This window comes from Amphibalanus amphitrite, unplaced genomic scaffold (assembly GCF_019059575.1).
Source record: "Amphibalanus amphitrite isolate SeventyFive unplaced genomic scaffold, NRLGWU_Aamphi_draft 000453F_arrow, whole genome shotgun sequence".
Classification (NCBI taxonomy): domain Eukaryota; kingdom Metazoa; phylum Arthropoda; class Thecostraca; order Balanomorpha; family Balanidae; genus Amphibalanus; species Amphibalanus amphitrite.
The window spans coordinates 25,046-51,758 of NW_024881947.1; the positions used below are offsets into that span (position 1 = coordinate 25,046).

The following is a 26,713-nucleotide window of genomic DNA, read 5'->3' on the forward strand; positions in this document are numbered from 1 at the left end:
GCGGCGGCCGCCGCTCGGCGCCCGCCGCCAGACAGGCCGCCAGGCCGCCGGCGGCAGCATGGCGTGCTGAGCCGCCGCCGCCCGCCGCCCGAGCCATGAGCTGGCGGCTGCCGCTGCTGCTGCTGATTGTCGGCGGCGGCCTCAGCGCACGGGTCCGCGCCCAGACAGGTCAGTTCGGCCCCCGGCCCAGTGCCCCAGACAGGTCAGTCCGGCCTCCGGTCACCCGGCAGCCCAGTCAGGTGACCCTGCGCTGTGCGCACACCTCACATCCGGCAGATCAGCGGGCGAAGGTATAACATATTCAGCTTGCAGCATGTTCCGTTTCGCTGTCATCATCTGACTATGCGACGCGTCTTGGGTGTAAATCCAGTCAAAGCTGACGTCGATCGCATTGAACATAGTTGTTCTTTGTCATTCCGTTTTTTTTCTCACTTCCTACCGAATGTGATTAATTAAATATTACCTACATACTGCAGGCTTGAATGTTTGATAGGTCAATTTAACCCAGTGGGCCTCCGCGCCACCCGCCGGCCGCTGGGGGGGAGCATATAGTTGCCCCCCCCCCCTCACTTCTGCGACGATATCGTCGCAACGCGAAGAGATAGAAACGCAAAACTTCGCATACGTCTTCCTGAATACCTAGCCGAGGTCTAAACTTGGTGTCGATCCCATTTGAAATGACGTTTCAGTGACGTCAGAAGTCAAATTGTAGATTTGCGACTCTCAGTTTCCTCACGATATATCCGATATATGAGACCGAATATAAAGGACCAATTATTGGCCAGGAACTAGGTGGAAGTGTACTTAGATGTTTAGGATGACAGCAGGTGCTGTCTAGTTCATTTACAGTTGAGTTTCATGCACAGCGACATCAGAAACGGTCCATTTCAGAAAATAGCAAAAATTTATGACGTCACTGTGACGTCATCTTAAGTGCTACAGCCGCACCAAACTTTCCTCAAACATTGCCCAGGTATTCATATGAAGCTATGCCAAGTTTCAGTTTTCACGTTCATAGCTCATCAGGTCTCGGAGATATTCCACAAAATGTAAAGGGGTTAACTTTATGACCCCCCCCCCACCTGTTCATGGGTTAAAGATGATCAATTGAAAAAATGACTTTAATGAGCATTTTTTATCATTTACCATTATAGCGATCGCAAACTTGTATTATCACCATGAAATAAACGCCGTCGCACCTATTCAGAATCACCTACCAATCAGGAGTTCCGATAACATACCTATGGGTCTCAAATGCAGGGTGTGAGTTTCAGGCATCTTCACCATGGTAGAAGGGGATGGGGTGACGACCACACCCCACTATGTCAAAGGCTAGAAAGACACAGAAAGGCAATTTATAGCTCTAAATAACTGCTCTACAGGTATAAAGTCGCTTTTCATTCAAGTCAAAACTGGTCACTAGAGGTTATCAAATGCAAAGATGCAGGGTTTTGTAAAAAAAATCCGATCTTGGAACGCTTTATAAACCAGCGCATGCTAGCCACGGCTAATCTCAGCTTTGAGCTTTACAACGACCTCAGCTACCAAACGAGCTGCAACGACACGGAAAGCGCATTCGAGATATCTATCAAAGTTCTTCCGCTGCCTGACACGTCCTCTTATTTGACGTCAATTCAACGATTTGACCCGCAGAGGTCGAAAACGAACAAAACTGACCGATATTCCCGAAACGTTTGCGCTACAACTTCCTTAGCATTCATCGATGTATGAAATTCATTTTAGAAGCACCAGTTCAACTGTTTACCATGTGAATAAGTGTCTAACGATTTACAATAGTGACCTGAATTGGTCTCTCTTAAAAGTTGACCTCAGGCAGAGGCTTAGGTCATGGCCCGACCAGAGAAGGTCACGCTGCATATCTCTCGATCCGTTTTTTTTCAAGCTCAACAAATGGCCAAATGGCCTTCGTCGTCGAGGCGTCCTCAAACACAAACCCAAAGCTCAACAAATGCCAGGAGATTTCATCGCTCTGCCTTGGCTACATCAAGTGTTGATCTTCTGCTTATGAGATGCCATTGAATTTAATTTGATTGCCATTGAAAAGCTGCTTATGACATGACCTACCATGATCTTTCACGTGCTCGCTGCCGCCATTATCGACACCCTGTCAAAGGCATATGGGTGAAGAGTTTATGATTCTGAAAACATTTCGAAGTTGTGGCGCATTTGTTCATAATAGGAGGGATTTATACTTTTCCCCATTGTTTTTCAATTCTCTCCTGACTCCGAGTGGGAGACACTGTGAAAATTTACATATACACATTGTTGGAATTAATGCCATTGTGCAACACAGCGAGTTTCAAAACTTGAACTAGGAGGTACCTGATCTGTAGAAACGAACGACTGCAATTTCAAAAAGGCTGCCCCATTGATCTTAGATCGTCTGGGGTCAACATTTTTGCATACGATGCAAAATGGATGAATGACGAGCTGTAGGTATTCTACAGTTTCGCAGCATTGCATGCCATGGTTTTCTTTACACACATAGGTCCTCTTCAGTTCATCCGAGGAAACTGCGTGACGTCTCCGTCCGTCCATAGAGGTACTACTCAGTGATCATTTGCGGCTGATTTGACCAATTCTTATCAAGTAGGGGGCAGTGACAGCAGATCCGAGCACGCAGTCCAGATCACCCTGGGACCGCCACTGCGGCAGACCGCTACCAGTATAAACACACCAGAGGCGGCGTGAGGAACAGCGGTCTCGAGCGGTCCAAAGGACCGAGTGATCACATGGTCCGGTGGTCCAGCAGACCGGCCACCGGGTTATCACAGCTCGTTCAATGAATGGTCGGACAGACAGACATAGTGGCTTGTAACACTACTTGACCCTCGCCCGTATGGGGCGGTGAACGAAATCCCCTCGGTTTTTCGCAAATAACTCGCGTAAAAAGCGGCCGATCGCAACGAAGTTCCTCGAGTATCCTCGAGTTAATCAATTTTACACCTGTGCTAAAAATTTCATGACCCTGACCCAAATAACCTTTGACCTGTGACCTACTTTCCGAGACCATGTTTGGCCGGACTCGCGATTCGGCGTATGTCGGCTCGCATTAGCCGCGCGTTTGCAGTCTTTTCATGATTTCAAACGTTCAAGCACGTGATATATCACGTACAATATCACGATACATAATTCAATCATCTTTGATCATGTCAAATGTCATGTCACCACAGGTGATCAAAAGTAAAATCTTCCCCATTTCGACCTTTTGGAATAGCTAGGTAATTTTTTTAGCTGTTGAATTATTTGAGCCACAAAATCGCGTTAAGATGCATGCGATAGATCTTTTACCGGCATCCTGTTCTCTCATCGAGACCTGTCGAATGAATTATAGGTTGACCTTAAAAGGTCAAATTGACAAGTTGACCTAAGACCAGGGTCATGACGTGGCCATAAAAGGTTATGTTGCATATTAGTCGATCCGTATCGTTGAACTGAATGCATCTAAATCTAGCATTTCTCTATCAATATTTACCGACACTTGACTTAAACCCGCGCCCCGTTGGGGTCTGCCGTGCAGCGTGCCCCATTGGGGGGCATTTTGCCCCCCCCCCCCCCTCCCTAAGATCTCGAGAACAACGCAACATAGCGACAAGCAGCTAACGGCGTTGGATAGCCCCAACCGGGAACTAACTTGTGAGTGACCCAAGTTCATTGACCTCGGTGAAACCGATGACGTCACAGGTCAGGTCAAAGGTCGAATATTCACCGTTCAGGCATTTCAAGAAATGTGGTGTAAAATCGAGTAAAATGCATGGCATTGAAAATCATCGATGGGGAGTTGTTCGTCAAACACATATCTTGCTATCTGAGGTCACTGATACCAGGTCAGGTCACAGCGGTCAGGTCACTGAGGGTCACAATATGAAAATACTATGTGATGCATGTTTTATGGTCCTTTTCAAATGACAAATGTTATTATCCCTAGAACGCCTAGGGGGGGGGTTGTATCAACCCCCCCCCCCTGAGGTTTTTTCGAAGTGCACGCTAAACGGCTTGTCGTAGCGGGCTGAAATTTTCAATACGCTCTGGGGCAACCTTTGCGCATCTTTTGCCGAAAAAAAATTGATCGGGTCATGTCAGGTCACGGAGGTATGACGTCATAAGAGGTACAGCCTCCGGCCGGATTTTCACAAACTGAGTGCCAACGCCTGAGGTTTCCTGCCGGTGGTACGGACATCGGTTGATGGATCGTGATGAAACTTCCCATGCATGTTGGGGCAAGTATTGGCTATCATATGGTATAAGAAATTTGACCGGGTCAGGTCAGGTCACGGAGCTATGACGTCACAAGAGGAACAGCGTCCGGTACTATTTTTGAAAAGCGCCCGAACCACTATTTTGCTAATTCTTGTCACCTCAATGGGAATATGCAGCAATATTAGCTTCTATAGGGAGCAAATGGACCTCCCAAATCCAAAAATACAATCAGATTTCAAAAAAATTAAATTTTGATTTTTCGAACTTCTGCCGCCGACTGTGACCTTGCCGACTTCCGGCGCTCCCAACGCGCCATTTTTAGAGCTAGGGAATCGAAATACATACCAAACGATAGAGAATTGATCAAGAAACACGATAGTGAAGGTTTCAAGTCGATATCTCCCACCGTTTTGCCGCAATCGCCGCCGAAAGTTGAAAAAGTCTATTTTTCCGAAAATTTGACCTTTGACCGGTCAAAAGTAGGTCAAATGTTGACCTAGGACCAAAAAATATATCACCAATCGCGAGATCTCGTTGAGAGCAATCCGTTGGTTTTTTCCGCTAAGCTCTACGACCTTCCGTTTCGAAACGCCAGGGGGGGTCGTAACAACCCCCCCCCCTGGTCGTTCGTGTTATGAGAAATGGCCTGGTCGTGCGAGGGTTATGTGGGTCAGGCAGCCTTTAGGGCCAGTTAGGGTTATGTTCTGGTGAAGGTCAGGTCAAGGTCAGGTCAAATTAGGTCAAATTTCAAACTTGATATTTTTGCATAAAATGCGTTTCGATTCGATGCAGCTGCTCGGCATGAGGAGTCTAATGGTGGTCTTTGTTTTGTGCTACGTGGTCTAGAATTGCCAGAAATTGAGGTAAAAAATTTTTCATCCACTTTGAACATTTTTTTTTGCTAGTACTTGGCTAAAAAAGGAGGTATCGATCTAAAATTGGTTATGCAGATAGAAGAGCGCAGGGACTATCATATACCTATATTCTGTTTTTAATTGAAAAAATGGGATTTTTTTGCTGTTGAATTATCTTTTATTTTTGGGTCAAAATCACACAATTTTAAACACCCGAGATAGCAGTTGTGTAGCGCCGTCTTTTCTCTACACGACCATATAAAGAAATTTGAAATCGCTTGTTCACTGTATCTTTTGTGAGCCTTTCAAGATTTCATGTTTTTTGCTCATTTTTGCTCGAACATGACTTCAGTTTGACCTCAATAACTCCTGACCTAAGGTGACCTTAGGCTTGAAATTTTGTGTGAAGGTGTCAAGTGAATGCCCGAAAAGGTACTGAAAATTTGTTTTCTTGCTATTCAGGAAAAATCACAGGGGGCCATATTGCCCCCCCCCCCCAACGGGTCGAGGGTTAAATGCTGAGAGTCCAATTGACCCTAAAAGGTCAACTTCACACTTTGACCAAAGACCATCTCATGACCTGACCAAAAAAGCCTGTGTTGCATATCAGTCGATCCGGACCGGATCCTTGAACTGGAATACAGTTAAGAGTATCTTTTTAGCATAACCTCTATCAAAAGTTGTCGAAAAACTGCTGATGACGTTTCGTAACCCCGAGATGACCTTAGCACTCAGCAGTATGAAGCGGGATCACGGGTGCAATTTTTCGATTCAATGCTTAATGATAGCCTGCATCCAGATGTTTTGGAGTTAAGTGTGACTTCCGTCCAAAACAGGCACAGTCCAATGTTATCCCATGGACGATGGACAATTGACCCGACATTAGGTAAACGATTTGAAAATTCTGAATTATAAATAGGTACATACATTCTCTTGCCCTCCACATTTACTGAACATTTTAAAGCGATCGGCCGATCGGTGTACCAAGCTATGGCAAGCATAGAAGCTTTTTCTAGCTTAATGCTACTTGGCGTGACCTGTTGACCTGACCTAACCTTGAATGAACCGGGTCTGACATTTTTAAAATATGTGCAGAAATTATGTATGAAAAGGTGTGCCAAAACTTTTTTTTAGATTTTAACGAAAAAAAAAACTCTAGGGGGTGTTCATGTTCAAGCCAAGATGGACGCGGTTTAACAATTCACGTTTTGAGATGTTGTGTGACCCCGAGCGACATAATGTTTGGTCAAACACGTGTTTTAAATGGCAAACCATGATAATTGACAGTAAAAATATCAATGATTGGTGGATATTTATGAGACCAATTGTTTGATAGAAACTTCCAATCAGATAAACATAAATTTGCAAGAGGTGAATTTAAAGTGCCACCGATTGAATTTCGTGAACATCACTTTCAGTTCCGGTGTTTCACTTTTTGTCTGTCGCCATCAGTTGAAAAAAGTAGAAAAGGTTGTAAAAGCGCCTGTTAAATTACATATGCCCTTATCCCAGAGCTACCCTAGAGCTGACTGGTGTTTAAAAAATGTCATCTTGAGCTTGCTTCATGTTTTAGACAACCAAATAAAATGTATTTTTTTCTGAGATCACGATTACCCACGGGTGGGAAAAAATAAATTGAATTCCTAGCATTATTCCGAATATTTCAAATATTGGAGGAATGAAAAGGATTTTAGGGAAAGCTCAGTCTTGTTTTCTTTCTGGGTAAAACACGCAGGTCCGACTGCTATACGGCTCATTTACGCTCAATTCTGCGTGACGACACAAACTAAGACGGCTGTGCGGCTCGGCGTGTTTTCGCTGAGCACGCCGTTACGCTGGTGCAGCCGCGCTGTTCCGGCACCCGTTCCGGCGCGGTCGGCGGGGGCGGCCGCTGCACGGCCGGCCCGGAGCCACGGCTCCCTCAGTGCCGGCTCCGTGTCCGGGCTGACGTGATGGCACCGCCAATTAAACAAACCTCGCCGCCTGCATGTGAGCGCGTCTGCGGACGCCGGATCCACTCGCCGCCAGCTGCAGCCGGCCTCAGAAAACAGCCGGATCGCTACAGTCCCAGCAGCAGGACCGTTAGAAGTCAGCCGAGCAAAAACGGGAAACGAACTTACTTGACATCCATCTTGGCGAGCGTATTTGACATGTCTATAACCGAAAGACCGCATCGAGGGCTGAAATCTAGGTATCTGCCCACAAAGTCTGTTTCCTCTGAACCCTCATCCTATCTCTACGCACGTCTGTGGCTCAGTCCTTGGCTCAGTCAAACTCGTGCTAAGTCCCCTGACACAGTCGTCCGCCGTCGCCCCGGCCGAGCTCGCTCTTTGACGGGTTTCGGCGGCGGATGGCGGCCGGCCGGCCGACGAGTCCGCTCTGTGCCCAGTGCGCCCGGCTCGTCTTCTGAATGTTTACACTACAGAGACCCAAATTCCTGGTGACCGGCGCGCGTCCGGGCGCGCCTGGCTCGTCTCAGCCGTCGCCGGCCCGCTGCAATGTTGTTCCTAGCCGCTCTGACGAGCTGAGCACTCTAACGAATTCACCGTGTCCGTCCGGCCGGCCCGGCGCTGCGGCCGACGACCCCAGCGGCAAAACCTTCCTCCAGCCGCGCCACTGGGTCGCAGCCCGGCGACCAGTGCCGCCCGGCTCCGCGGCGGGCCCCATCCCCGCCTCGGAACACTCTCACGCTCAGCCTGGGCGCGGGGCGGGATGTAGAATTGCTGACTGGTTGGAGCGTTGGTGGAGGGTGCAGATTGGCAGACACGATAGTCGGTTGAGGCCCGGCAGTGGCGGTCAGTGCAACCAGGAGAAGAAGAATAGGCTCTGAACATTGTCAGGAAGAACTTCACTCGACAAAAGGCATGTTTGGTTGTAAGAAATGGATTATGCTTTGAAACCTAGCGGACTTAAGTCAGCGATGCCAGCTGATGAAGTTTCTCCAACGTCTGCCATAGTGATGCAAATTTTCCCTATGATGGCGTTCCCAGACCAATAGTTTTAAAATTGGGAGCTCTTTTAGCCTACCGGTACCATAGTTTCTGAACCAGAAAGTGTCACCGCTGAAGGCTACTCGAACTGACCTATAGCGGAAAATGATTCACCAAGCCTATTCGTACATCGCTTCATTCAATACAAACTAAACAAAATCCTCCAACCGCTGAGACATGTCAGTCTCTGCAATTGCTCCGTCTGAAGACGTCGGCAGCAGTTCAGAATCCCCGTGCTGCTCTGATTCCCTGTGGAGTCTGTCCGTCACTCGCGGGTCCTGTGGGCTCACTCGCTCGCCGCCTCGGCACGCAGCTGGCCAATCCTGCAGACACTGCGGATCTCCGAGACCGGTACCGACCCCTGCACAGATAAACAGTGGAGCAGCCGACCCCGACACGCTATGCGCGCCAGCGCACTTCCAGAAACATGCGCACTAAACAGTTTGCACGTTTCAGTTAAATGCTTAGAGTATGGCTTCATTCGAAGCATATCGGAGACCCGAATCAGCTTGAATCAGGCTACGATCCTAGATCATCCTGCATTTTGTCAGTAATAGATAGGAGATTCGCACATGGGTGGTTTCGCTCCCAATGCAAATCCTCTGTACGTGTCCCCCAGCAGGCGGCAGCGGCGCAGTGAGTGTCAACCATCCCCATACACTCAGTACTCCGTCCAGTGAGTGTCCCAGCAGTGAGTAACTCCCCCTGTATGTGTCCCCAGCAGGCGGCAGCGGCGCGGCGTCCGACCTGCTCTGGGCGGAGTATCCCCCATAGTGACTCGCTCTGTACATATGTGTCCCTCAGCAGGCGGCAGCGGCGGCTGTCCCAGCAGTGAGTGACTCCCCCTGTATGTGTCCCTCCTCAGCAGGCGGCAGCGGCGCGGCGTCCGACCTGCTCTGGGTGGAGCATCCCCCATAGTGAGTGACTCGCTCTGTATGTGTCCACCAGCAGGCGGCAGCGGCGGCTGTCTCAACAGTGAGTGACTCCCCCTGTATGTGTCCCTCCCCAGCAGGCGGCAGCGGCGCAGTGAGTGTCAACCGTCGCCATATGTACACTCGGTACTCAGCCCAGTGAGTGCCCCACATAAGGTGACTCCCCCTGTATGTGACCCCAGCAGGCGGCAGCGGCGCGGCGTCCGACCTGCTCTGGGCGGAGTATCCCCCACAGTGAGTGACTCCCCTGTCTGTGTCCCTCCCCAGCAGGCGGCAGCGGCGCGGCGTCCGACCTGCTCTGGGCGGAGTATCCCCCACAGTGAGTGACTCCCCCTGTGTGTGTCCCTCCCTGCAGCAGGCGGCAGCGGCGCGGCGTCCGACCTATAGTGAGTGTCCCAGCAGTGAGTGACTCCCTCCGTATGTGTCCTCACTGCAGCAGGCGGCAGCGGCGCGGCGTCCGACCTGCTCTGGGCGGCCGGCATCTCATCCGGCCTGCTCGAGGTCAGCCCACAGCAGGGCCGCTGTGAGGACCGGCCACAGACGGACGGCTCGCTGGCGGACGATGTGGCCTACTCGATCCAGCCGGGCGTCATCGCCAGCGTGCCCACCGCACAGGCCTTCGGTCAGTACACCGCACAGGCCTTCGGTCAGTACACCGCACAGGCCTTCGGTCAGTACACCGCACAGGCCTTCGGTCAGTACACCGCACAGGCCTTCGGTCAGTACACCGCACAGGCCTTCGGTCAGTACACCGCACAGGCCTTCGGTCAGTACACCGCACAGGCCTTCGGTCAGTACACCGCACAGGCCTTCGGTCAGTACACCGCACAGTCCTTCGGTCAGTACACCGCACACCGCACAGGCCTTCGGTCAGTACACCGCACAGGCCTTCGGTCAGTACACCGCACAGGCCTTCGGTCAGTACACCGCGCAGACCTTCGGTCAGTACACTGCACAGGCCTTTGTTTAGACTTTAGTAGGTGCCGTTTAGTACATAGGTATTCGTAGAGGCATTCGGTCGGTACCCGCAACGACCTTCGGCTAGTACTTGCAAAGGCCTCCGGTCAGTATAGCACGCAAAACAACCTAATGGAGCGTCTTTCATGTGTGTATCCTTCTTATAGCTCCAAAATTCCCGGCATTTTTGTAGACTTGCGTGTTTTGCCTACAAATTATACGTCCCTTGAGGCCTTGATTATACTCGAATGACCCTAAACTTACTACCCTATAGTTAAATGTTAGTTTTTCAGAAGTGCCATATAATTACGTTCTTATTTATTTAAGTGCTGGGATCATTATATGACAGAACTTTCGGGATGCTCTGTTAACCTTTGTCTTGTCTTTTTCTTCAGAGAGCCTTCCTCCTGACTTCTCAATTTTAACAACAATACGATCAAAACAAGGAACGACTGGCATCGTACTCGGTATATATAGCAACGAAGGAGAGGTAAGAATGGCCCTTTTCCCTCTTCGTAACGGTTATGCTCATCTGCATTAATCTTTGTGTTTGTATTACCTTGTTTTTGCTTAGTGAAGTCTCGAAGCAAACACTGAAGAACGGATATATCCAGAGTCGAACAGCACCGTAGAAAACCAGAACTACCAGTTGAGAATTGGTCACCGCTGTTTTACAGGATCAACTTTTGCTAGTTGTCGGCGATACAGTACAACTCACGATCGGAACAGACGATGGAAAGGCGCAAACTATCGAATTCCCAGCCAAGATCAACAACGGCAAGTGAGTTACCACACTGCAATCAGGCGGACGAACGGCAGGCCCGCTACTTCTGCAGCTTTTTGTTCTCTTCGTTTGTTTTCACTCATGTGTGAATGCAGCAAACGAGATGGATCATTTGGTTCATAAGCGGGCGACTAGCTCGGTACTCACCTCGTCCCGTCAATAACAGCTAACTCAGTATGTAACTCAGCTAATTAACCTCTCTCTGTCTCTGTCAATAGCAGCTAACTCACCTCTCTCTGTCCAGGTGGCACCGCCTCTCAATAGCACCTAACTCACCTCTGTCTGTCTAGGTGGCACCGTCTGTCGGTGGCCGTCAATAGCCAGCTAATTCACCTCTCTCTGAGCAGGTGGCACCGTCTGTCGGTGGCCGCCAGTGGCAGCAAACTCAGTATGTAACTCAGCTAACTCAGTATATAACTCAGCTAACTCACCTCCCTCTGCCCAGGTGGCACCGTCTGTCCGTGGCCGTCAATAGCACCAACTCACCTCTTTCTGTCCAGGTTGCACCGACCACCAGTCTCAATAACAGCTTACTCGCCTCTCTCTGTGCAGGTGGCACCGCCTCTCAATAGCAGCTAACTCACCTCTCTCTGTGCAGGTGGCACCGTCTCTCGGTGGCCATCAAGGGCGACTCGGCCACCCTGTTTGTCGACTGCGGCCAGCAGCCCCTGACACAGGCACTGGACCGGAGGCCCGACTTCCGTCTGGACACCGCCGGAGTGACCATCGTCGGACAGCATCTGCTGGGCAGCCAGGCATTCCAGGTGAGGACATTGACTTCACTGTATGCTCCTATAAACACTGTCACAGGGGTACGTTGTCATTTATAAATGACACTCTAACACAGGCACCTGTCGCAAGCAAACGTGAGGTCACATGGGGAGGGTGTCACATTAAAACGCTCTTATGTAGGTATATAATATAGTATATAGCCAACACCGTTATGTAAGTACACACACCAAACACGCTGTCACGAAAGCGCTGTCAGATGTCACGCACAGTCACATAACATCACTAATAACACACTCACGTGGTAATTACATGCACAGCCTCCCGTAATGTAGCGCCTAGCCAGCTAACGCCTGTTCCGCCTCTCCCTCCGTCCCACAGGGTGACCTCCAGCAGGTGCTGGTTGTGCCCAGCCCGGCGGCCGCCTACGACTACTGTACCCAGTTCTCGCCCGACTGCACCGTGCCGCTACCCGTGCTGGAGGAGCCAACTGACCGACAGCTGCCCATCACCGACTATGGAGACTACAACGGACAGGACATCGACTACGACGCCGAGTCTCAGGTGGGAACAACGGGGAAAGGCGGGAGGAAAGCACGTCTGGGTGAATGGTTTACACATTTGGGTATTATTGCCAGTCTCTTCATGAAATCACAAGTACAGGATTCATGGACTTAGGCACACACATAATGACATTTGTGAACGTTTTGCATTTTTAAAGTCAGTATCGTTTAATAAATCGAATCACCGTCGCATGATCAGTTAGGATGATCAATCACAAGTGCTGGACCCAACTCAACTCAACTACAACACAAAGTAAATTGTAAAATGATCGAACCCTGTGATTTGACCGGACTCCACCCTTTTTCAGCCCCCGCCGGAGGAGTCACTGCCGCCGATAGAGCCGCCTCCTCCTCTGGGAGGCTCCGACTCCACCGGACCGCCGCGGCCTCCTCCCCAGCAGGGCCTCCGGGGCCTACCCGGCCCGCCGGGGCCCCCCGGACCCAAGGGAGAGCCCGGCAGGAACGGTCTGCCCGGCAGCAACGGCATCTCCGGCCCGCCGGGCAACGTGTTCATGATCCCGGTCAGTGGCACACGCCCATCTTCTTGAGCGGCACCTGATGCGGTGGTTGGGTCATAAGACTGGCTGAGTGGTGTAACCAGTCATGAATAACGGGGTTCTTGAGATGGTGGCGGATGAAGCATGGTTGTGCAGTTTCACTGTTGTTTGTTTTGGGACAAAAAATTCATGCGAATTATATCGGCGTTGTCTGAATAGCTGCTCACTTTTTGGTGCCCAAGATTATTTTTCTCCTGATTCTATATGGATGCATGACGTATAATCAAACGTGCATTTGCGTAATCATCGATCTCCCCAAACTTATCGTGTCTTCCCCTGCTCATCGTTCGGCATCAGTCATGTCACAAAACTCGTTCCCTTTCCCCTCGCAGATCAACAGCGCCAACGGCGAGAAGGGTCCCGACGCCGAGGTGGAGTCGATGCGACTGATGCTCAACCAGCACATGGCCTCGATGAAGGGCGCCCAGGGTCCGAGGGGAATGGCCGGCCTGCCCGGCCCGGTCGGCCCTACCGGTCACGCCGGCGTCAAAGGAGAGGCCGGCGAACCCGGAGAGCCGGTGAGTCAAGCATCGTACGATTTTAAAAAGGAGCATGAAACGACAGTGCTATGCGTTTAAGCGCTTTAAGCTCTTTGTTCATTGGAGCTTTATTTACTAAGCACTTTTCTGTGTTTCTTTTGCCCTGTTGAGCGTCCGTGGTCGCATCTGTGTCTATTAGCTCTAGTGAGGGCCCACAACTGACTGCCGCTCCTTCTCCGTGTCAGGGCGCTCGCGGTCGGCGCGGCCCCGCCGGGCCCACTGGCAGAGACGGACGTCGGGGGCCCGCCGGCAGAGACGGCGAGCGGGGCCTCTCGGGACCCACCGGCGAGAAGGGAGAGCAGGGACTGAGAGGAATGCCAGGTGAGCGCGACGGCAGCCGAACTTACTCGCGAACAGTCCCGTGCTATTTCCAGTATTTCGATTGCTTTCATGACCAATTGGATACCATTGATTGCCCAAGTGAATGCTACATTGTGCGTGATGTGCGTGTGTGCTGACAGCTAGCCGAGGTTTATTGATGGGCTGATCACCATATTCCCTTCCGTCCGACAGGCCTTCCTGGCGATAAGGGCCACCGCGGCCGGCGGGGCCCCCGCGGAGAGCGGGGCACCACCGGCCGGGACGGGCCCCGCGGAGAGGAGGGCCCTCAGGGCGCCCCCGGCGTGCCCGGAGAGATGGGACCGCGCGGCTTCCCCGGCGCTCGCGGCTTCGGCGGCCTGCCTGGAAACCCGGGCATTCCCGGATCGGAGGGCCCGCCCGGAATCAAGGGCAACGCCGGTCCGACGGGCCAGGCGGGCTCGACGGGCCAGCCGGGCGCGCGGGGCCCGCCGGGCACCACCGGCCCCCAGGGCGCCGTCGGACCCACCGGACCAGCGGTGAGTCCGCACTGGCAGCAGAGCTGGCCATGGCTGGTAGATCAGGAGCCCTGCGCATATATAGCTCACAAATATTGCGTACGATCTAGCTCAGCAATGTATGAATCTGAAAATTCCATTTTCGTTCATAAACAAATATCCAAATGCAAGGGCGCGCTGTTTGAATTGCTCAATCAGAATCAAAAGCAAGTATGCATTTTTTTAGGTTCTATGAGGAGCAACTCAGTTCGTATGACCTACCAGTTAGTGCACCATACGCCATATCTTACCATCTGACCCCATCTTTCCTGACCCTACAAACTTGCTGACCTGAGCTGCGTATGTGTCTGTAGGGAATGCCTGGAAAGCAGGGTCTCCAGGGTTTGCCGGGCCACGAGGGCACGCCCGGTCTGCCGGGTCTGCCCGGAAAGGCTGGCGCCAAGGGAGACCAAGGCCTCATCGGGGCTCCGGTGAGTAGGGAAAGGAGAAGAAGAGAAGGACAAAGAGGGAAAGAAAGTGAATGGGGACATGGGTCATTCGTGATAACGGGCCGGACGAATGCATTGGCATGGTGAACAGGGATTGTTGATTAACCCGCGCCCAGCTGGGGGGGGTGTTTGAACACCCCCCCTTGTGGTTTTTCGCGAATATCTCAAAAACGGCGGCGCGGAGCGCCGCCGTTTTTGGTACACCTTATCATACATCAATTCTACACATGTTGTGAAAATTTCAGACCAAGGTCATTCAAGGTCAGGTCACCAGGTCACTTGAAGTGACCTCACCTCATAAAAAGTTTCAATGTCTGTCATAGCTACACCGAGTGATCGATCGCTTTGAAACTTTCAGCGATTGCTAAGAGCAATAGCATGTACAAAATGTATATCTCAGAATTTTGATATCGATGACCTAAGGTCAGGTCAATTTTGCGACCTCCCCATTATAAGTCAATGGGAGAAAATTGAAATGCGCCTCTTTTGGACGAAAGACATTATAAACACTCCTAAACACCGAATTACAAGTGGTTTAGACACACTGAACATGAAAATGGCGTCCGTGACCCTTGTTTATGCCCTGAGGTCATCTTAGGTCACGAATGGTATCTAACAGTTTTTCGCAAATAACTTTTGATAGAGGCATGCTAGAGCGATGAAAACGCCTTAGATGTGTTCAGCTCGACGATACGGATCGACTGATATGCAACATGACCCTTTCCGGTCAGGTCATGACCTTGACCTGAGGTCAAATTTTCAAGTTGACCTTTCAAGGTCAAGTTATAGTTCATTCGATGCGTCTTGACGAGAGGAACACGATGACGGTAAAAGTAAGCTCGTACAGGGCTTGGGTCAAAAGTTATTGCAGAAAAACTGTTTCCGAAAAAATCTGCTATTTTTGCAGTTTTTGCCCCCTGCAGGCAAAACCGTTGAAGTTAGGTCAAATCTGAGAGAATTAATCAGAAAGGGCGTTAATAGGGCTATCGAATGCGCTTTTCCGCGGCGCTGTAGCTCTATTGGTTCCCGAGTTATGCGTTGGGTTCTTGGAAATTTTCGACATTCGACCTGGAAATCGGCGAAATTTTGCCTTCCATGACCTCTGGTGACCTGACCTTTGACCTGACCAAAAAATTGACCGAAGTGATTTCGTCATTATTTTTGACGCTCTTTCGAACGCCGCCTTCCGCGTATCGCTACATGGCCCAGGAGCCGAGTTACAAGGGGGGGTGTTCAAACACCCCCCCCCCCCAGCAGGGCGTGGAAATCCAGGACCCCCAGCCGGGCGCGGGTTAAGTTGCCGAATGTCGAGTAGGTATGTAGCATTGTCAATTAACTGTTATTCTGTCATTGCCCCCCATCTGACCACCCTCCGCTGCGTTTTCAGGGCGCCGTCGGCTTCCCGGGCCCTCGCGGCACCAAGGGTGACCGGGGCGGCCGCGGACCGTCCGGCGAAAAGGGCTCCAAGGGAGACATGGGCATGGACGGCCAGAAGGGAGACATGGGGGAGAAGGGAGAACGCGGAGAGACCGGGCCGCAGGGTCTCCCCGGCCTCGAGGGACCGGAGGGAGCCAAGGTGAGAGACAGGCGACAACTGGCCTGGCCAGTAATAGCACAGCGCATCATGGCGTTAAATATGTAACCGGCATGTCTCTGACATACAGCTCAATCAACAACAATGAATTGCTACCGGCACTTTCTGGCTGTAAACATGAATTATAAATCGGCACTAGCACCCGTGTCTGTTATGTGTTTGCTAGCGTTGTACAAATCGTGGTATCGTTGCAGACATTTCGTAATGCTGTCTATTCTTATCATACATGTGTACTGTGTAAAACCTTTGAAGTTTGTCGACGAACCTGTGAGTTTACTTCAACCATAACATTCATATACCTGAGTGACGTGTCTTTGTCGAGCAACGCTGTAAGGAAGGCAGTGCATTGTATCAACCACCCCAGCCGTTCATCCCTGAACGCTACTGACCAACTCCCGCCCTCCCCCGTTTATCCAGGGTTTCGAGGGGCCTCGCGGCGAGGTAGGGCCGGTCGGCCTGCAGGGCGACAAGGGCACGCCCGGTGCGCAGGGTTTCCAGGGCTACCCCGGCTCGCCCGGCGAAAAGGGCGACAAGGGTGCCGAGGGCCAGCAGGGCCAGACGGGCCACAAGGGCGAGCACGGGCCGGACGGACCTCCCGGCGAGCGAGGAGAGCGCGGACCGAGGGTGAGTCGACCGAGCTGAGAGGCTTACGGATTGGTGCTGGCGAGCGGCGAAAAACCAGAGAGGGTCTATCAGAGTGGAAAAGGTTTGCATACGAGCTTTTGATTTCCGATTAGTGGGATTCCTATTAGGATTAGTCGAGATGGCAAATTCATTTCAAACAATATACCAGCAAGTAAACCAATTAAAACCCAATGAGACAGCCTTGAGCTGGAGACAGAGTACAGTACTGATCAGTCGGTAAAATGTCATACGATTTCTGATCTTTTATCGCAAACTAATGCTGATCCGCCATACTGATGTGTCGTTTTCGAGTAGGGATTCCGCGGATCCCGCGGCCGCCGTGGAGCACGAGGGCCCATCGGACCCAAAGGAGACACCGGCCGACCGGGCCCACCCGGGCCCCAGGGCCAGTCGGGTCTGGTGGGCCCCGAGGGCCCGCGCGGCTTCCAGGGAGAGCAGGGCCCACCGGGAGTCGACGGGAAGGACGGTGTTCCGGGACCGCCCGGAGAGCGGGGCCAGCAGGTGAGTAAGGAAGAATGGGTTGGACAATGGACAGGGCGGAGCGGGGGCAGAGAAGTCGAAAAAGTAGCTTATCAATCGAAAAGGTCGAAAAGGTAGCTTATCAATACTTTACCACAGCCTGCAAATTACAACTTACAGCTTGGAACGATCTTCTCCGAGATTGTTTGGTTTTAGTTGCCGCTTTCATTGATGTCGGTTCCCGTAGAGTCCAACGGCATTTCCGTACCACTGTTGTCCTTTCTGTGTACTTTATTTCATATAATGGCCGACAGGCGTCTGTTCCGTTTGTCCGTCTACATTCCCTCCACTGACACTGTGTGTCTGTGTATCGGCAGGGCGAGCCGGGTCCGCCGGGCCGCCAGGGCCCCGCCGGCGTGGTGGGCCCTCCCGGCACCATGGGAGAGCCCGGTCCTACCGGCGACTACGGAGCGCCCGGCCTGCCCGGCCAGCCAGGACAGCCTGGGCCTCCGGGAGCCGCCGGGAAGGAGGGCCCCATCGGCCCGATCGGACCCCAGGGCAAAACGGGCGCCATCGGCTCCCCGGGCCTGCCGGGCTTCCCTGGCGACCGCGGCCTGCCCGGACTGCCGGTACGTGCTGCTGCGGCACCGCACTGAACTGACTGCTGGTAGCTGCTAACTAGCGGAACGGGTCCGAGTTTTTTTTCGTAATTGGTATAAGAGTTCACAGGGGAACGTATATGTTCATAATTTACGAATGCAGTGTGAGATCATACAATTATCACAGCAAATTCAAAATAGCTCCAGAATTTCTCAAGAAGTTGCTATTTACAGCCGATAAGTAAATGTTTATTCGTTTATATACAAATAAAAATGGTCAAGAGCGTCAAATAAGAAAAAAAACATTAAGCAGATAATGCACAGCATTTACACCGTCTGTGTCTTTCGCAGGGTCTTCAAGGCTTGAAGGGCGAAATGGGACCAGAGGGCATCCAAGGAGTCCAAGGTGACAAGGGCCAGATGGGTCCATCCGGAAAGGAGGGCCCTCGAGGACCTCGTGGGCCCATCGGACTTGTCGGAGGGCAGGGGCCCGCCGGAGCCAAGGGTGATCAGGTGAGCTAAATGATCTTGTTAATATAAACACGACCTTGTTCTGAAGAAATCACGCGATCTCCGAATATCACAAATATATTTTTAGTTTTCTTACGATCGCTTTCCAAGAAATGTGCCAAAAACATTTATCATAAAGTGCTTAGTAATCACAGATGTAGAAGACATTCATGGCGGGAATACACCAACTTTGCTAAACGTGTCAACGCCTAAAAGAACATGCCTACATCAAACAAAACATGAACTTCAATCATCACGTGATGAATAAAACCGCGATATCACACCCAGTCACAGGCTCTGGCCACTCTGTATCCTGACCGCTATTCTGCCCTCCCCCAGGGCACGCCTGGACTACCTGGTGCGACCGGTAGGGACGGCCTGCCCGGTATGCGGGGTCTCAGCGGCGCCCCCGGGCCGATCGGAGCACCTGGAGAAGACGGGGAGAAGGGAGACATCGGACCGGCCGGCGAGAAGGGCCACCAGGGCGAGCGGGGAGACATGGTACGGCGGGAAGGGGTGCGGTGGGCCGAAGGAGAGCATATGAACAGAATTTGGGACGTGAGTCGAAAGAGTTTGAATATCTCATCAGGCGCGATTATTGTTTGCCGCACATATTTACGAGTATGTAAGCTTTTGATGGCATTTATTACGAAGCAGAAATAATTTTACTTTAAATGTGACTTAAACTTTAAAACGATGCTGCTTTAAGTGTCCCGAGTGGTGCGACCTTTCTTTCTATGATACTGCCTTTATATGGGTCTGGGTCTGAGACACAATGTCTGAAAACTGCATTAAGAGCGCAGTTCTCTGTGCTCTAATTGTTTGACCCATGCGTCTGGCAGGGAGTGCCCGGACCGACGGGTCCCATCGGCGCTCGCGGCGAGCCCGGTCCGCCCGGCTCTCCCGGCGAGCGCGGTCTCATCGGAGAGATGGGCCGACCGGGGCGCAAGGGCGAGACGGGACCGCACGGCAAGCCGGGCGTGGCGGGCGCCCCGGGCAGACAGGGTCTGCCGGGTATCGCCGGCCAGAAGGGCAGCACCGGCGACCGCGGCCACAAAGGTCAGAGGGGACACAGAGGGCGACAGGGACGGGTCTAGGCCCTCGGGAGGCATTAGGACTTTGGAGTGATGATAACGAGCCAATCGACCTACCAACGTGTTGTTTAAAAAAAAAATGTTTAGGGTAAGGGCGGGTAAGAGTACGCGGGCGATAAGAGTACGCATCAGCTGTTTCGGTTGCTTAGCAACGCGGGTTTGTCGAGTTCATGAAGTGACATGAAGCCGCCAGTACGTGCATGTCACCAACGGAATGTGTGCGTTGAGCGGCGACGCTGTTGAGTTTAAGGCGCTGAATATTATTTTCGAGCGTTATGATATTATTATGATATGGTACAATAATTTTGATACTTGGCAGTTGAGATAAGGTAAATTTCCGTGATTGTTGTAGGAAACTTGTGAGGTTATCTGGGGAAATACTGTACAGTGCAATATTCTGTTTGCGAAGTTTTGCACAACGTTTCGGGGTTGTTTTGTGCGCGAATTGCATGTACGGTAAGAGGACGCACTGTTCAGGAGGGTAAGAGTACGCAGAATTATACATTAAATCGAATATACAGAAATATAGAATTATTAATCTTTCGCTCAATGACGTTTGTTTTGTAGGTATATCATCAATGGAGCACTGTGATGCAGATGCGTACCCGAAATTCTTCCAAATACGAGTTATTCTCCTTTTTGATCGTGCATTTTAAGAAACACACGACATGATTATTTCCTGATTTACAGACTTGAAAGATTTATTTTATGTTTTTCTTTTTGGATACTAGAATTAACTTAAATGCCTTCTGAGTTTGAAGTTAAGCATTTGGACAGTGCAAGCTGCATAGGTGTGTGTTCATATGCTTGCGTACTCCACCCGCCTGGCGTGCGTACTCTTACACACTCCATATGGTAAGAGTACGCAAGTGCAACGGTTCAGAAAATGTCAGTTTTAGACCACTTCCATTTACGCTGAAGGATCGTTGCCCCATGGGTTGATGGCTAATTCAATGAACTTTAATATTCCCTATTTGCGATTTCTTTCCTTCAAATATTAAACAAATGAGAGCAAGAAATCCACTAAGTGCGTACTCTTATACGACTTCACCCTACGGTTACTTTGAAGTTTACAGCTGCTGTTATACCAACTGCAACGGTCCTTTCATCACGCTATGCCATCATTCACTGATGGTGACCGGGGTGACGTCTGCAGGTCCGGTGGGCGCGCCGGGTCAGGTCGGGGAGCGCGGCGACCGCGGCGGACGCGGCAAGGAGGGCCTCCCGGGCCCCACAGGCCCTGAAGGCCTGCAGGGAGCCAAGGGCGAGCCAGGAAACACCGGCCCACCAGGACCGGACGGCCCCGACGGAAAGCACGGGCGGCCCGGCCGGCAGGGGCAGAAGGGAGAACAGGGTCTGCTGGGCCTGCAGGGCGCGCCCGGGACCCGCGGCCCGCCCGGCCCCGAGGGGCCCAACGGCAGCCCCGGTACCGAGGGCGCCCCCGGGCCACCCGGAGAGTCCGGAGTGCAGGTAAGCACTGAGTGGTGACGGGTGAACTGGTAGGATGTGAGTCATCCTCAACAGCGCTAGCCTGGCCTTTTATCGCGCTCTCGGAGTTCAGCAAAGCTGCTTTCGTGACGGTGAAAAAAAAAACTTTGCAAATCTTAATCAGCTCATCGGCATTATCCCGATGAGCTGATGATGATGAGGGATTATATGCCGGTCCCGTAGCTCAGTTGGTTAGAGCGTTGGACTCCGCGTGGTGAGAGTACGCGTTCCCGGTTATGACAGTCCGGGTTCGAAGCGCGACGGGCGCTCGACATTTATGGGCCTCCTGACAGGTATGGTTGCGGTTGGTGGCAGGCCGTAGCCAGGCGAAGTCAGCGTGGGGACCGGCCGTGCGCGGCTTTGTGCGCACGTTAAACTTTGGACTCTAAATTCTGCCATAGAATCGGAATTGCGCGATCGGAGGGTAGAGGGCAGGGTCATCGCAACAAGCTTCGCTTAGTGGTGGCTCTGTCCTTGTGAATCCTTCCCATCAAAAGGTTCGGACTAAATTTATAAAAAAAAAAATTATAAGTGTTGGTCAATTCACTCATGTTCTACATACACTAGTTTGATATGCATGTACATGCAATTCATGCTGACCTCCCGTGGTCTGTTTGACCCGTCTCCATTCGACGACCGGTTTGCCCCTTTTGCCGACTGACACGTCTCTATCCGGCGGCTCCTCAGGGCACCAAGGGCGAGCCGGGAGCGCCGGGCCAGGACGGCCAGCCGGGCCCAACCGGTCCCCCTGGTGACCCAGGACCGCGCGGAGAGCCCGGGCAGGACGGCGGACCGGGGTCACCGGTAAGGAGCTTTCAGAAGCTAGTTACCACTACGGCTTCACACATACACATAACATATCGGGCACATATTTAAGCATTATATTGCTATTTGAACAGCGAACAAACCGTGAAATGGCTCTTGCTGTGATGCTGGCCTTTTTACAGCATCAGCACTCTTTTGACATTTTTTTACGCAAAACAAGTGTTGAATGTTCTTAAGGATAAGACATTTGGTGGATATAAAATCGGTGTTGTTCCTTTACGTTCAATGAAAATGTGTCGCCTTTAAGACAACGTTGTGACCGAAGCTATGATATGCTTGGTTGGCTCGGTTCTGGAGATATCCGAAAGGCCAGTCAATGGAAGTAACCCCACTGGCATCATAACCCGACTCGGTCTAACCTATCCATAGGTATCAATGTATCAGCCGCTGACCACAGTCCGTTTCCAGGGCCCAGAGGGACCGGCCGGACCTCAGGGCAGCGAGGGTGTGACCGGTCAGAAGGGCGACCTCGGCGCGGACGGGCCGCCGGGCCCTCCGGGTCCAGTGGGCCCCAGCGGCCTGCCGGGCCCCGAGGGACCTCCCGGCATCCGGGGATCGCCCGGACCGGCGGTAAGGGCTCAGCGATTGACTGATTGATGCTTTTTTACTGCTGTTGAAAGCCTCTGACATGTTGTGTACTTGTTTCTCATGAAAAGTGATGTGTTTCAATAATCCTCGGTTTTATTGACAGTCTTGCCAGCTTCAAAGCATGTTCACTCTAAAAAAAATGCACCAGGAGTTTTCCAGCTGTTAGAATCCGGTAGAGCGCCGAGCCTGTGTTCCTTCCTGGTCAAATCCTCTGACTGTTCGCTGTGCCCTCAGGGCGAGGCCGGCGCGCCCGGAGCGGCCGGAGAGCCGGGCGAACCCGGTCTGCCCGGAGACACGGGTCCTCCAGGTCGTGTGGGCCGTCCCGGCCGGCCCGGACAGAAGGGCCACCGCGGAGAGATCGGTATCTCCGGAAAGGAGGGCCAGATCGGCGAGAAGGGCGAGCCGGGACCAAAGGGACCGGTGGGCCCGCCTGGTCAGAAGGGCGAAATGGTGAGTCGGATACAATAGCGAGTTGAGCGTCTAACTACTTTTGTAACCAGTAACCGAACCAACCAAATGTAGCCAAATGTACCTGTAGCTTAAATATGCTGCATATTGTGGACGTTACTCGAAATAATGCGCATTTACCATTCCGATATCAGAATAATCATATCGTGCCACGCCAATTCCCACGCCATATCTTTGTAAAATACAGTCGTTACGGTGCCTGTATGACACACTCTGACACGCTAATCCCTGTAATCTCTTGCAGGGTCCGATCGGCAACGAGGGGCCCCGGGGCGATCCGGGGCCTCAGGGTCTGCCCGGAGTCGAGGGCCGTCCCGGCGAGAAGGGCAGCTCGGGCCCCGACGGAAACAAGGGAGACCGCGGCATGCCGGGCCCGGCCGGTCCCCCCGGTCCTCCCGGCGAGCAGCCCATCATCCCGCCGGAGCTGCTCTTCCAGCAGTCCAACACCAAGGGACTCGTCCGCAAGAGGAGGCAGACGTGAGTGGGCACACCGGGGATTGAACTGGCGACATACGTCGGGTGTATCGGAGAGGTAACAAGAATGCATTGGGAGAACCGAGAACTCGATAGACATTACAAGCAAACGGTCAATCGTATCGTTAACGCATACAATTTTCTGTATAGTATTTGTATTTGAAAAAAAAAACTAGGCCCAACCCAGTCAATGGCATCGTCGTCCGTCCGCTCCCAGACTGCGATGCTACAGCAGCGCCGCGCCTCAGTAATTTGATAAGTAGAGCTTTCACAATTGCCGCTAGGTGGCGGTAGCGGTAACGCCTGAAGTTACGCTGTTCCGCAATACAGTAAGGCTGAAATTTTACAGAAACACATAGCTTTGCTCATCGGCGGTGGCAACTGGGGAACTTGATATGCCTTTTAATCAGGTGACGAAATGAAAGCAGCGTTTTTAGATGGAGAAGTTTACACACGTATGTCAGTAGGAACAGAAGCAACGAGCAATGTTTTACGTGTCGATTTGCGCGGCAGGGACGAGGAGTCGGCCAAGGTGAAGGGCGAGACGGCCTTCTCCTCGCAGTTGCTGGACATGTACAGCGGAATCTACACGATGCGCCAGGACCTGGAGCGAGTCAAGAAGCCGATCGGAACCAAGGACAACCCGGTCCGGACGTGCCGCGACCTCTTCTACGGACACCCGCAATTCGGAGACGGTACAGTCCTAATTTATATTGTTATAACCAAGGAGAAATCGGTAGACGTTGATTAGATTAACGATAAGAATAAAGGGGAGAATAATGGAAATCATAGAGTAAAGGAGATCGATCAGAGTAGGGGTGATATCAATATACACCATTTAAAGATATATCGTTCAGTGTAGCTAATGCACCAACGCTTGCAGCACCGATCATCTGCCCGTTCTGCGCAGGCTGGTACTGGATCGACCCTAACCTGGGTATGCCGGACGACGCCATCCTGGTGTTCTGTAACATCACCAGCTCTGGCGAGACGTGCGTCTACCCGGACCCCCACGCCAGCAAGATGCCCAGGATACCCTGGAGAAAGACTACCGAACAGGCCAACTGGTTCTCCACGCTAAGAGGGGGCTTCAAGGTGAAAATTGAGCACAAAAAATCGCAGCGCTGTGTGACTTCATCCTGTTTGGATATACAACACAAATTTGAAGAACACAAATTTGAAGCTATCAAAATGTAGGCCAATTCCATCTACTAACAGTTTGTTGCCTGCGGAAACGCCAGCTTGTTATGCTCAGGATTTGAATCATTGTTTACAGTCAGTTGGCAATAAAAAGCCGACGCTAAAAATAGCAAACACATGCTGCATCGATGATCTCAATACGATAGAATTCGGAGAAAACTCAAAGCCTGTTCAATTTTCACTGTTCATGTTCGATGCGGCGAAACGGAGTTCATTGCCCTTTGTTTCCGACCAGTCATCGGTTACTAACCCTGGCGGTGACTCCACTTATACCCGTCTGTACGTATGTTTCCAGATGACGTACGAATCGATCGGGCCTGTTCAGATGACGTTCCTGCGACTGCTCTCGGAGCAGGGGCGTCAGAACTTCACCTACTCATGCGTCAACTCTGCCGCCTGGTGAGTACGTCCAGCGCTGCCAACAGCAACACGCGTGAGGTGCGCTTCCTGCTCAGCCGGCGTCAGTTTCGGCAGCTCACAGTCTCTGTTGGCCGAGCGAGCCGCCGGCGGCGGGAAGTGTTTACCAGACGTCGGATTGCATGACGTCAGGTGCCGATTTTAAACCCGACTTGTTCTGCCATTGTGGCTCAAACGAAACACCGGAAGGCGGGTGAAAAATTACTTTCTTAGAGATAAGGGAACTTTGAGACAACAGCTGACACAGGCATGCTCATCTTTACAGTTCTAAGCACAAGTTGCTATACGTTTAGTTTATAAAACTATTTTCTTCTTCACCTTGTCGCAATAATTAATTATGGCGTGCTTGCAGGTACGACACGAAAGAGAAGAATCACGACAAAAGTATCAAGTTCCTCGGATCGAATGGCGTTGTTTTCAGCAGCAAAGAATACGCAAGAAATATTCGGATACAAGAGGATGGGTGCCGGGTAGGTCTTATTACATTTTATTCTTCGATCAGTTGGGCTTAGAAGCATTTATATGTAGAAAACAGCCATTATCTGCACCGTAAAGACGCTGTATTGTGTTGATAGCATCCGAAATTATAATCAACTCTATGACCATTTATTAAACACAATGACAAACACAAACAGAGTCCCCATCAGGCAGTGAGAAACGACAGCGTTATGCTTAAGTTGAGGCAAAAGCAGTACCGCTGTGGTGATGTTTAGACCGGCCATTATCAGTGCCAAGCTGTGAATCACGACGGCCAGCAGGAACTACACGCAGATCACAAACAACTGTACGGCCCCTGCCGTTGATTTAACATGTCAGAAGATGCTTGACTCAACGTCTGTCTGTGAACTGACGGTCTTGTTAAGACTGACTTCAGTGTGTACTGTGTACCACTGCCGGTCATGTCGTAGTCTACTTTTGCCGCAGCCATTGTGTCATGTCCAAAACACGTGTCAGCGTGTCATGCTGTCCGCATCACGTGCGCACCCTTGTGTCGACAGACGCGGCGCGGTCCCGGTCAGACCGTGCTCGAGGTCAGCTCTGCCGAGCTCGACCAGCTACCCCTCGAGGACTTCCTGCCCGTAGACTACGGCGTGCCCAGCCAGGCGTTCGGCTTCGAGGTGGGCCCCCTGTGTCTGCGCTGAGCGGCAGGGGCGCTTCACCAGACGTCAGCGCCTTAGACAGGAGGATTCCAGCGCCCCGGAACAGTGGCTGGTGAACACAACAACTGAGGACCAGCGGGGCGACGGGAAAAGGGTCGGATCCAGGCCGACAGTGGAGCGAGAGAGATCGGAGACATGGAGGAGACGAGAGAGACGAGAGGGAAACCGTCAGGAGCGGGCAGAGGGGCGGAGGGAGCGGACGGATGGAGTGGAGAGAGCAGACAGAGGGCGGAGCGAGCGTTGGAGAGCGCCGGTGGTGCTGCAGAACACATCACGGTTGGGTGGCTGTGCGCCCGGGGGGCGGGGCGGGCGCCGCCGCGCCCCTCGGGCTCTGTCGGGCGCCGGGGGCGCGCTAGGGCGTCCCGGGGCGCGGGGCGCCGCCGCGGCCGCCGGCCCGGCCGCTGCTGCTGCGGGCCGGCCGGCCCGGCGGCGAACCCGCAGCCCCTGGCCACTCATTAGGTAGGTTTGTTGCATCGTATGTAATATAAGGCATCGTTAACAGCCCAGTCAGGGATTTAACTGTGTACCATTATTGTGTGTCATCCATAGGTTAAGAGCACAAGTACTGCCATTTTTAAGAAAATCAATAAAAATGCACAACATCAAAGGTCCTGTTTTTATGCAATGAGCATGATCTAAGCTGGACGTTTGAATGACTTTGAAGGATTCGAAGTCACCCATAGGGAATGGAAAGCCTTCTGCAAACGGCGAAGACTTTTAGCATGGAAACTTGTAAATGAGGCATTGGACAATGGTCATGGAC

The 26,713-nt window shown here is 52.0% G+C and overlaps 1 protein-coding gene across 1 annotated transcript; it reads left to right on the forward strand.

Moving 5' to 3' along the window:
* Nucleotides 1-26,557, forward strand: LOC122391747 (collagen alpha-1(XI) chain-like). The gene is made up of 28 exons (XM_043385969.1): nt 1-168; nt 9,434-9,619; nt 10,350-10,444; nt 10,632-10,735; nt 11,337-11,502; nt 11,849-12,031; nt 12,339-12,551; nt 12,920-13,105; nt 13,312-13,447; nt 13,640-13,962; nt 14,295-14,411; nt 15,817-16,005; nt 16,441-16,647; nt 16,963-17,169; nt 17,505-17,756; nt 18,078-18,239; nt 18,576-18,737; nt 19,079-19,295; nt 20,487-20,800; nt 21,506-21,622; nt 22,052-22,213; nt 22,466-22,681; nt 22,944-23,176; nt 23,687-23,868; nt 24,084-24,268; nt 24,669-24,772; nt 25,143-25,260; nt 25,789-26,557. Exons 1-28 carry the CDS (start codon nt 96-98, stop codon nt 25,930-25,932), a joined length of 4,953 nt encoding a protein of 1,650 aa, XP_043241904.1. The 5' UTR covers nt 1-95; the 3' UTR covers nt 25,933-26,557.
* The last annotated feature ends 156 nt before the right edge of the window (nt 26,558-26,713 follow it).

What these genes read in the sequence shown, in the direction of transcription:
- LOC122391747 (XM_043385969.1), top strand. Translation starts at nt 96, where the DNA reads ATGAGCTGGCGGCTGCCGCTGCTGCTGCTGATTGTCGGCGGCGGCCTC. An exon ending in GCCCACCGCACAGGCCTTCG is followed by an intron (nt 9,620 to 10,349) that starts GTCAGTACACCG and finishes CTTTTTCTTCAG; the next exon opens with AGAGCCTTCCTCCTGACTTC. An exon ending in AGGGCGAGCGGGGAGACATG is followed by an intron (nt 18,738 to 19,078) that starts GTACGGCGGGAA and finishes TGCGTCTGGCAG; the next exon opens with GGAGTGCCCGGACCGACGGG.